Source organism: Coffea eugenioides, chromosome 8, assembly GCF_003713205.1.
Source record: "Coffea eugenioides isolate CCC68of chromosome 8, Ceug_1.0, whole genome shotgun sequence".
Taxonomy (NCBI): Eukaryota; Viridiplantae; Streptophyta; class Magnoliopsida; order Gentianales; family Rubiaceae; genus Coffea; species Coffea eugenioides.
In genome coordinates this window covers 41,808,971-41,819,577 of record NC_040042.1, presented here as the reverse complement: position 1 = coordinate 41,819,577, position 10,607 = coordinate 41,808,971, and the positions used below count along the sequence as shown (strand labels likewise).

The 10,607-nt window shown below is 36.8% G+C and overlaps 1 protein-coding gene across 1 annotated transcript; it reads left to right on the top strand.

Moving 5' to 3' along the window:
* The first annotated feature begins 689 nt into the window (after positions 1 to 689).
* On the top strand, positions 690 to 9,916 carry LOC113779126 (transcription factor TCP2-like). The gene is made up of 2 exons (XM_027324581.1): positions 690 to 2,721; positions 9,624 to 9,916. Exon 1 carries the CDS (start codon positions 1,009 to 1,011, stop codon positions 2,695 to 2,697), a length of 1,689 nt encoding a protein of 562 aa, XP_027180382.1. The 5' UTR covers positions 690 to 1,008; the 3' UTR covers positions 2,698 to 2,721; positions 9,624 to 9,916.
* The last annotated feature ends 691 nt before the right edge of the window (positions 9,917 to 10,607 follow it).

Below are 10,607 nucleotides of genomic sequence, written 5' to 3'. Positions count from 1 at the left end.
TCTGTAGCTTTTCTTCTTAGCAGATGATGAATTATAGAGGTGGATGGTGCCAGTACTCTAGGAGTACAACCAACACTACTGGCTACTTTATGGTGTGTTTGTGTTATGTGTACTAAAAAGTAGTGTTGTACATTTCTCAGCATCTGATGCTTGCTCAACATCTTTCTTTTCTTGTTTCTTTTTTTTTTCTTTATATTTTTTAAATTTTAGAATTGGTTTTTGATTTAGTCTTTCTTTTTTATTTTTTTTGTGGTTATAAGTTATAACTTGCAATTTTGCTGCTGATTTTTTTAGGGGTAAGGATGCGACTTGAGAGAGGATTCCGTCTGAGCAGACTCACAGGCTTTTATTTGCTTTAGAAAACACTACTGCAAAAAGCTTCAAACAACAGAAAGAGAGAAAGAAAGAGAGTAAGAAAGAGAGAAAGAAGTCCCCTTTGCTTTTGCCATCCTTTCCTTTCCTTTCCTCTCTTCTCCTCCTCTGACATTACTAGCAGCCTGGCCTGTCTGTAACTGGAACGTGATATTTCATACCGCAAAAATAGCCTTTTTCAACACACACTCACACACTATACGTATTTTTTCTTTTTCTTATATATATATATATATACACACAGAGATAAATGTGTGATGTGTGTATTTATCTTTACAAAAGCCAAAGTACTCAGGGTAATTGTCATCAATGCAAAGTACACTCTCAACCACACACACAAATAGATACAAGCCCCCCCCCTCCCTTCTTCCCCACCAACCTGTCCACTCACTCCCACAGTTTTTTCTTTCCATGACTTAACCTTGGGTTTGATTTTCCATTTTTCCTGCTCCCCAGATTTCATCAGGCCTCTCTTCTATTCGTGTTGTTTTATTTATTTATTCTTTTGTTTACTCTCTCTCCTTCCTCTCCTCAAAACCTGCTGGTTAAATCTTGAAAAGGGCAGCTTGCATCTTGGGTTTCTTTTTTCGCTCTGCAAGTTTAATTTATCTTGGTTTGGAAAGGTATGAAAGTGGCATGGAGATGGAGGAGATGCAAACCCCAGGGTGTAAATTTCCGAGGATCCGCAGCAGAAGTGGTAGGATTAATGATGACGCAGCCAAGATAGGGCATAAAGGGGATGACCAGTGCAAGCCTGAGGAAGACGAAGCAGATGGGGAGGAGGAGGTCAAGAGGGCCAACGTCAATGGCAGTGCCAGAGGAGGAGGAGGTGCTGTTGGGGTGGGGGGACTGGATATAACTGCTTCGAGTGGTCTAGGTAGGCTTTGTGGGTGGCCTTCTTCTCGGATTGTTAGGGTTTCACGGGCATCCGGTGGAAAAGATCGGCATAGCAAAGTTTGGACTACGAAAGGACTAAGAGACCGGCGTGTTCGTTTGTCAGTGACCACTGCAATACAATTCTATGATCTGCAGGATAGACTGGGTTATGATCAGCCCAGCAAGGCCGTAGAGTGGCTGCTTAAGGCTGCAGCCAGCTCTATCGCGGAGCTGCCCTCGATTAATACAGCATTTCCAGACACTCCTCAGCAGCTCAGTGATGAAAAGAGGTCAAGTGCAGGTACTCATGAGCACGGCTTTGATTCTGCAGAAGTGGACATGGAAGGTGAACTCAATTACCAGCAACAGCAGCAGCAACAGCAGCAGCTTGGGGCTTTCTCTAAATCTGCTTGTAGTAGCACTTCTGAGACCAGTAAGGGTTCAGGATTGTCGCTTTCCCGGTCTGAAAGCCGAATTAAAGCTCGAGAGAGGGCCAGGGAAAGAGCAGCTGAGAAGGAGAAAGAGAAAGAGAAGGAAGAATCTTCTCGTGTAGCCCATCAGCCACACCTGAATGTGAACCCTATTTCTGAAAATTCTTCTTTCACTCAGCTATTGACTGCTGGGATGAGTAATTCTGCTAATGTTAGCAACACTAGCAGCAACAACAACACAACTGGTAGTCCTACAGGCGGTTCAATTCATCAAAACCCTGGCAGCGGTGGCGGCAGCGGCAGCGGTAGCGGCGGCAGCAATGCCGGCGGTAATGGTAATAATGGCACTGCAAATGAGTCTAATTTTTTCCACAAATCATCATCCAGACATTGGTCTTCTTCTACTCCTATGGACTACTTTGCCACAGGGCTTTTAGGCCTGTCCTCTTCTTCCCGTGCTATACATCAACCATCTGCAAGCTTTTTGGGGCAAATCCAGCTGGGTAATCCTCTTCATCAGTCCCTGACGTCTGTATCCTCCCCGCTGTTTACCATCACAGCTGACCACCATCACCACCACAGCCACCACACGGACCTTCCGCATTTCTCGTTTGTACCGGACCACCTCGTCCCGGTTGTGACAGCTGCCGGTGGGAATGGGAATAGCCATAGTAATCATACTGGTAACGGTAATGGCAGTAACAGTGATTACAATCTCAACTTTACCATTTCTTCTCCATCTTCTTCCGGCCTTGCTTTCAATAGGGGGACCCTTCAGTCCAATTCTTCTTCTCCGCCGTCTCTGTTACCTCACGTCCAGAGGTTTTCGCCCATAGACGGACCATCATCGGCTTTCTTCAGCAGCACAACCGCATCTCCACCTAATGCTGCTGTTGCACCTGTGGAGAACCACCACCACCACCACCACCACTTTCTCCCCGGATTCGATGCCCGCTTGCAGTTTTGCTACGGCGACGGTACCCGCCATTCTGACCACAAGTCAAAAGGAAAAAACTGAGTCATCGTCCCACCTTCTATCCTGGTAACTACATTTCTGATTCTTGGAGTTCAATGTTATATATTCTGTACATTTTAGTTTGTTTATAGCCTCCTACTGCACGAGTTCTTGAGGGTTTTCCGCTATGCTTTAGCCAAAGCAAATTGTTTGGGTTCTTTTCGGATCTACGTGTTATTGTACCATGAATGATTTTTTCGATTTCTTGGTTTCATAAAAAGCGTAACTATTGGGCAGTATCTTTTATCAGCGCCATCTGGTGTGTTTGTCTTAATTTTGTGGCACATGCATGGATACCTGCGACCTGGGGAACGGCTTGTTGTCTCTGGCTTAGTTATCCTCTTTGGTTCCCTGCTTTCTAGCATGTCTATGGCTTGGCCAGGTGTTAGTCTTTCAGAGAAAGAAGTGCACTCGTTGCTTTCTAGCATGTCTTTGGCTAGCCCAGGTGTTAGTCTTTGAGAGAGAAGTGCACTTTAAGAAATGGAGGAGCTCAGAACCACACTCTTTTCCTTTTGTTTCCTAGATTCCTATTTGTTTTTTTTTTCCTTCTTTCTGCCTTGACCTGCCCCCACAAAAGTAAAAGTATAACTGTTAGAACAGGTGTCAATTGGTTGGCAGCCAATCCAAGATTTGTCGGATCTCTTACTATATGGCATTGTATTGCTTGAATGCATCTTTTCTGTGTTATATATAATGCAATGGTCTATCCATGCACGTTGGGAGTGCTTTCCGGATAGTGTTTATTAGCTGGATGCCTTTGGAGTTTCAACTAGAATTTTGTGCATAAAGTTTTTGTTTTTCAAGTCCAAGGTCCAAACTTGCATTGTCAGTACTGATACTTTAGTGGGTTTTTGAAGTTAAAGGGCTAGACTTTCAGAACTCTATAGAGGCCATTAAATGGGATTTCAAGTCAAAGCAAGAAGATAGGAAGGGTAGGCTGATATTGCTAAGCATTCTGTTTTTCTTCATTAACACGGTAGTTTGCATTTTGGACTAATGACTTGAGCAAAGGGAAATAAATATTTGCGAGCTTCATATTTTGTGTGAGATTTTGAGATTTTAGTGAAATGAACTATCCCATTTGTAGCATGTTCCAAAAATTCTCCGACCCTGTTTACTGAGTGCTACATGGTTTCCTCTTGAGTTATGCATTGATATGTGATCAAGCTGTTTTAGAGGGGCTAAGATTGCATTCCTTTATCCTCTAGTGGAAAATGTTTAGCTGAAAAATCCCATGAAGATCAAATAATTCAACTGAAAGGCAATGGGTCTAAAACTGATACTAATAGCAATAGCCTTGTATCAAATACATGCCATCACATTGTGGATTACGCTTAGGGGCCTCTATATGCACATTTTTCTTTAAAAAAGTAAAAATAAAAATGTGATCGTTTTCAGACTTGTACCACAAAGTTTTTTCATTTTGTATGCTAAAACTTATATTTTTCTGTACGTATCTGCTTAATGTGTTTTGTCAATCATAAACTTGTACTTAATAAGCATTATTTGGTTTAATCTTTGACTCTTGGAGTTCTTGGAGGGCTTGAGGTTTAAGCTGATAAGTTTGGAATTTGGGAGGAGAGGATCAAGTTAAACACAACGCAAAAAAGAAAATTAGTGGACTACTGGAAGATTTTATTTGGTTATAGTATTTTTATGGTATGTTTTTAGGTTGCCACATGTCAGTTTACTGTGTAAGTATAAGTTTGACTTTACTGTTATTCATTATTAAGTTTTCAAATGCATGTGTAAAACCATTAAAATAACATTAATTAATTTAATGACAACCAATATGGATTATCTTTCAGATAAATAAATCTCCATCATTTCATTTACAAGAATCATATATCCTTCTCTGATACTCAATTGAGTGTTTTCCATTAATTATTAATTTATTTCTCCTAAACTTGGTAAGTTGGAAAGATTTTAATCCTTGAGATATGCAGCATAGTTGCAGTGACCTAGGATGGTAATCTGTACCCCGAAATTTTGATACTTCTACCTAACCATAACCTCTTAAGCTAATCCGCATGTTGAATTCTTGATTCTTTAGGCATATTACAAGAGTCTTTATGCAGCTTAGTACAAAGATAGATAATTTGTAATCAACCAACTCTATTGATCACAACGACCATAATTGCAACATGACATTGTAGATACTAGCATATTTCAGGGACTAAAATTTTTATTACTAAGTCAATCATGTGTATACTGAGCACAATTACCATTTTATCAATTTTGGCTTTGTTTCTTTCCTTGTTGCTTTGAAAAGTAAGTGAGGGATACCAACAGCAGCCAGCCATTAGAAGTAAGAAGCACAAATCTCCAAATTTGATAGTGAGGAACCTTTCAAATCATTCATGAACAGAGAAACGGAAAGGAGATAAATAATTTCAAAGGTCCATATGCTTTTCACAAAAAGGATAAGTTTTCATAGCTTAGGGTAGCATTTGCATTCTTTGTTAAACTTTTGGGACTTAAAATGGGAGTATTAGTCCATCCCACACCACTCCCACTTAGAAGGAAAGTTTTCCACCCAAAAAAAAAAAAAAGAAGGTAGAGCAGATTATACGATCAGTCTTCATGCATACCAGAATCAACTGTAGACAGCGAAGCCATACCAGACGTGTCATTTGGCATGAACTGCAAAATCAAGCCAGTCTAATGTCTTATTTATATTTTGAAAGGGAAAATCATGTTCATAAAGGTTATAGAATGATTCAATATTAAGCATGTAAATACCATGCAACAGTGCAAGAAAACTGATTATAGTTAGAACTATGGTAGTAGCACACACTCAATTGACCCAACTTTGTATGGAAAATCATTCATCTAAATGTTGGCTCTAACAAGAGATTGATCTTCTCACTATAAATCTCCTAGGAGGTGCTAATGCATGGGTTTATCCAGGATGATGTGCTGAAGCGTACATATTAGAGAAGAATATTCAGATCGTTTTGAAGTTTCTCATATTTGTCTAAAATCACAAGCTATAAGTTTTTTCAAGAAGCAATTAAACCTTCATTCTTGTTAAAATTCTGAATCTCCCTGGTAGTTTTAAGAAGGCTTTAAAATGTGAATTATCAAGAATATTTTTCTGCTTAATCAGTTTCCTTAGCAAGTTTGTGCTTTTCATTAGATTTTTAGGCTTTTGGCCTCATATGCTGGTTAAATAGCATTTTGCAGCACTCTTGTAAACTTTCATCCATACTCCGGCAAGAATATTCTGAACTTTTTCCCTTTCACCTAGTATTGTAACAATACATCAACTTTTCCAGTAACTACATTCTTAGATTTCCTTTTGACCAAGACATACCTAGTAACTTACATGAAAGTGGCAAAGCCAAATTTCTTTTTAATACCAAGCAAGAAAAACATTTGTTACAGCAGTCTATATGATTTGTTAGTCGTTGTTACTTACGCCCAACTAAGTGTGTTTACTCCATTAAGATATTGTATTTAGAACTCTTTCGGTGTATTAAACTTTTCAGAGCAGGAGAATATGGCTCAACCTAGATAACAAAGTAGTGGAGCTTGATTATGAGTGAATACATAACATGAGGTCATTTGCTATCTATATCATTAAAGTTAATATCTAATCCAGCAATATTGACGCTTGAATTACTTAAATACAGTTTCAACCTTCTACAGCCTTCAAGGGCTCTTGATGATCTCACTCAATTATAGTATATTAATGTCAAGACTCTCTAATGGCTTTGACTTCATGACATTGATGATTCATTTTCATACTCCCGTTCTGTACAAATCAGTGAGGACAAAAAAAAATGTTTTATTCTTTTTGTTCAATCTCATAATTAAATCTCTTTGCTTATTTTTCATTTGCTATCTTCTGCCTCTAAGCACAATGACATTAATGCTGGCCCTCTTGCAAGCATTTTCTCTTCCCCAAATGTTTTTCTTACATCTATCTTGGTAATGACTTGCAGATTTTCCTGCTGGATGCATGGTATATTAATTTTGGGTAGTAATAAATGTCAACATCTATTGAGGGTTTTTTTTTGCCGGGGGGGGGGGAGGGGATGGGGACCACACACACAATAACAATTTGGTTTATTTGTTGCTTTCTTTTGTCGTTACTGTCATAATTAGGCATGTCAATGGGTTGGATTTTACTCAAATCCAATCCAGATTCAATATACTTGGATATGGTTTGAATTTAATTTCTTAAATTTAGATCCTACCCAAATCCAAATCCTGTAAGAGAGTCATGGATTTGGGTAGGGTCTAGTTGTCCATGACCCATACCCAAATCCAAACACACACAAGTAAATTTATAAAATAATTTAATATTCTATGGGAATTAAATCAAATATAGTAAGACTTCATGATTGTTTTATTTTTTCAAACTAATTTTAGTTGTCATTGTAATTGTACAAACTTTTTTAGGATAAGGAGAAAAGTAAAGAAGAAAAAGTAACGGCAAACAAGTAAAAGATTGGATATGGGTATAGAATTTTGAAAATAAATAGCAGTAATTAATAATAATTCTTTTTTTAGATCATAATATTGCATTCAACTTTTTGAATATTAATTTTATTATTCAAAAGTAAAAATTGGATGGTATTTATATTATTTTTGAACTCTATATATTTTACTTTAGTATATTTAGAAAAATACAACGAATACCCATTGGATACCCAGATTCATGAGAGTTTGAGCCTGGATTTATTTTTTTAAACCCATAAGGGTTTGGGTCCAGGTCTGGATCTAACTAAATTTAATGGATCTAGATCTGGATCAAAGGAATCCAATTTAAACCCTACCTATTAATCTAACTAGTCATAATGATTTGCTTTTCCTTCAGAAAAACATGAAATAGTCAAACATCAGTACGTTTTCCCTGGTATTTCATTTGGTTTTGGTGTTATACGTGGACCCCTGACTCAGTCCTCGAATACAAATCAATTAACTATGAAATTGTGGAACGTTGAATGATTTATCATGTCTGTCCTAACAGTAGAGGAGTGGATGACAAAGTCTGACATACTTCCTCCTTAAGGTCCTCTTAGCCCTCCCAAACTTTTTGCATCTATGACTTTAGATAAATGCCATTTTGCAGTGTTCATTTTCCTAACTTTTTCTGTTCTTTTCTTTTTCAAAGTTTTACTTATGTGAACTTGGTTAATTTTGCATTGTAAATGAAGTTGGATGCAAAATACATGCATATATGCTATATCAAAACCTCATCAATAAACACATATATGCAACAGATGAAAGGGTGGAGTGGTTTCCATGCTTATGCTAAAAATGTCCAGTAACTGAACTAAAATTAAACAAAAAATTTATTTTGAACTAAAAAAGAATAAATTTCGAAACATAAAGTGAAGTTCATATTGGCTATAGCAGTGAAAAGTGGCACATTCTTGCACAGTATCTAACCTTAGAATCATGGACAGAAGTAAGGGGCTCTGGAACATGAAGAGAGAAGTGCATCAAATAACGCCTTTGCTATAATGATAATTGAAGAGCCACAAACTTCTGAAAACTCGAATGACATATTCGGTTGGAAAATCAAGCTCAAACTGTCCTCACTTGATCAACTTCGCTGAAGAGCTTGTATTAGTACCCACAAATCTTTTAAAAAGTTGAAGTGGTTTCAGTACATTAATGTCTGGTATAAACCATACTCACAATCCTTTTGAAGCAACCATTTTATGCAGTCATTATTTAGTGAATCTGGGAAAAGTTTCAACATGCATTCTTTCCAGAAGTTACCTTTCGATGAAAACCTAAGTTGTCAATAGTTCAAACTTTGTTTGCTAGTTCGTTTTACAATTTTTACTATTTTTGTATCATGCCTGGTGGGCAGTTCCCATCCTTCATTTAAGTATGTAATTAGATGGAACTGTCAAACATGGTTCTTCTTGATTTGTGTAACTACTGTGTACATGTAGCAGGTCACCCTTCTAGATAACTAGCTGCTTCACACGAAGTTATGACTGAGATAAGATGGTCAACACTCGTAAAATTGTGTTGATGTTTTAGAATAAGCTTGAATGTGTTTCCCCATGCATAACCTATTAAAGGTTTTTTATGCTTATGTATCCACTTACAATACATTTCTTAAACGCAATAGAGACACAAATAACCTTTTTTTTTTTTTTTTAAAAATCTGGAACCCCATTTTTTCATAAACTCAACAGAGACAGTTTTGCATTGCTAGCAGCTGAAGCTATGTTGACATTTCACCTGTTCATTTCTTTATCTAAGATTGGATGATAGGTCTATTTGATCCTAAGATTGGAGCTTGACTCTACCTGCTTGTTTAGAAACACAGTCCAATAAACAAAAGGAAGGAACATGACCATAGTGGGAATGTCAGCCTGAGTGTATATATCAAATTATCATTCGCATTCTGCAATATAGGTTAACAAGGTACCTATTTAAGTTGGATTTGTTGGTAAGTTACCAACAAAAGCTGGATGGGATTGGTGGACTTGTTGCTAATTGTAGTTAATGAACTTTGATAGCTAATTCTTAAAGTGAAGGGGAACTCAAAATTGTTAGCTGCCACTCAACACTTTGACCTCATTCCCACAACTGCTTCGTCATAACTCTTGCGACGAATCTTGTTCCATAAACCTTTATGTAGCATGTTCAGCTTTTAGGACCATAAATAATTTCTGTCCTTGATGAAATAGAGAGAGCTTCGGTTATATATATTAGCATTCTATGGGCATGCTTGGGAAATAAGAATTGTAGTTTCGGTTATACTAGTTACCACTGGATCAGAAGTAAACAAAACTATTATCTCTTGTTGCAGTTTTGCATCATGGAATGCTTTATGGCTGTTAATTTCTTTTATGTAGGTTAATTAGTTTTGCTTTTTTAGTATGACAACATCTTTACCATTTTGCATTGCTTCACTCAGCAGTACAAAGTTGCTTAATTGGCTTCTCCTGGCGCAGGTAACTGAAGATGGCATTCACCTGCAAGCCCAGACCAAAGCTTGCTTTCTGCCTCGGCCATTCATTATTGATTGTTATGATTCTGAAGTTTATATTCCTCATTATCAACTAAGTAATTATTGAGCTAGCACCCAAATATTTTGATATATTGGTGCATTGTTGCCAGGTTCTATGTGTTTGATGAGCTGAAATGTTGTTCTTGAGGTTGTTAGCTTAAAAAATATGTTTGGTTTGCTAGTTCTGCGTAGAAATTGTTCATACTGTGATTTGCAATGACCAACCTTTTGAATCAATCAAATCAATAGGAGTTGAATCAGCTCCTAAAGTTCTTCAAAATACCTATTGTCCTTTCAACAAAGAGATGCATCCCCACTTCTCAATTGTTAAAATTTTATTACTATTGTAATACTCCGCATATCTTTGGCTCAATATAAATATATATTTTAAAAAATGCCTTTACTTGTATCTTAACTATGGCAAGTTGCTTCCAATGAGCTGATAAATAACTACATAATAGTTGCAGGTATATAGAAGAGAAAGTGGGAGATAGTTTGAATAGTGGAGTTATAGGAGGAAGTGGATACATACACCAACTTCAGCCTCTACCACTACTCTATGATACTTAGCAATAGGAGAATAACACGCTAAAGTTGACAAAGAAAAAGGCGGGAAGTTCCAATCTCATTTCAATTCTCAAAATCACTAATATTTCAAACATCATTTCACATACTTTTAGATCACATAGCCTAAGTTCTAATTAGGACTGTAAATGAATCGAGTCGAGTTTTGACTTAATTTTATTAAACTCGGACTCGACCTTGACGAACTGACAATTTTGAAGTTCGAGCTCGAAAAAAATAAAAATACTTATTTTATTTTATTTAAAAATAAATAAAATAACATTTTTTTCTTAATAAATAATAAAATATTAATAATAATATATGTAATTTTATTATTAAAATAATATGTATATATATATATATA

Excerpts from the sequence above, each read along its gene's own strand:
- LOC113779126 (XM_027324581.1), top strand. The coding sequence starts at position 1,009 with ATGGAGATGGAGGAGATGCAAACCCCAGGGTGTAAATTTCCGAGGATC.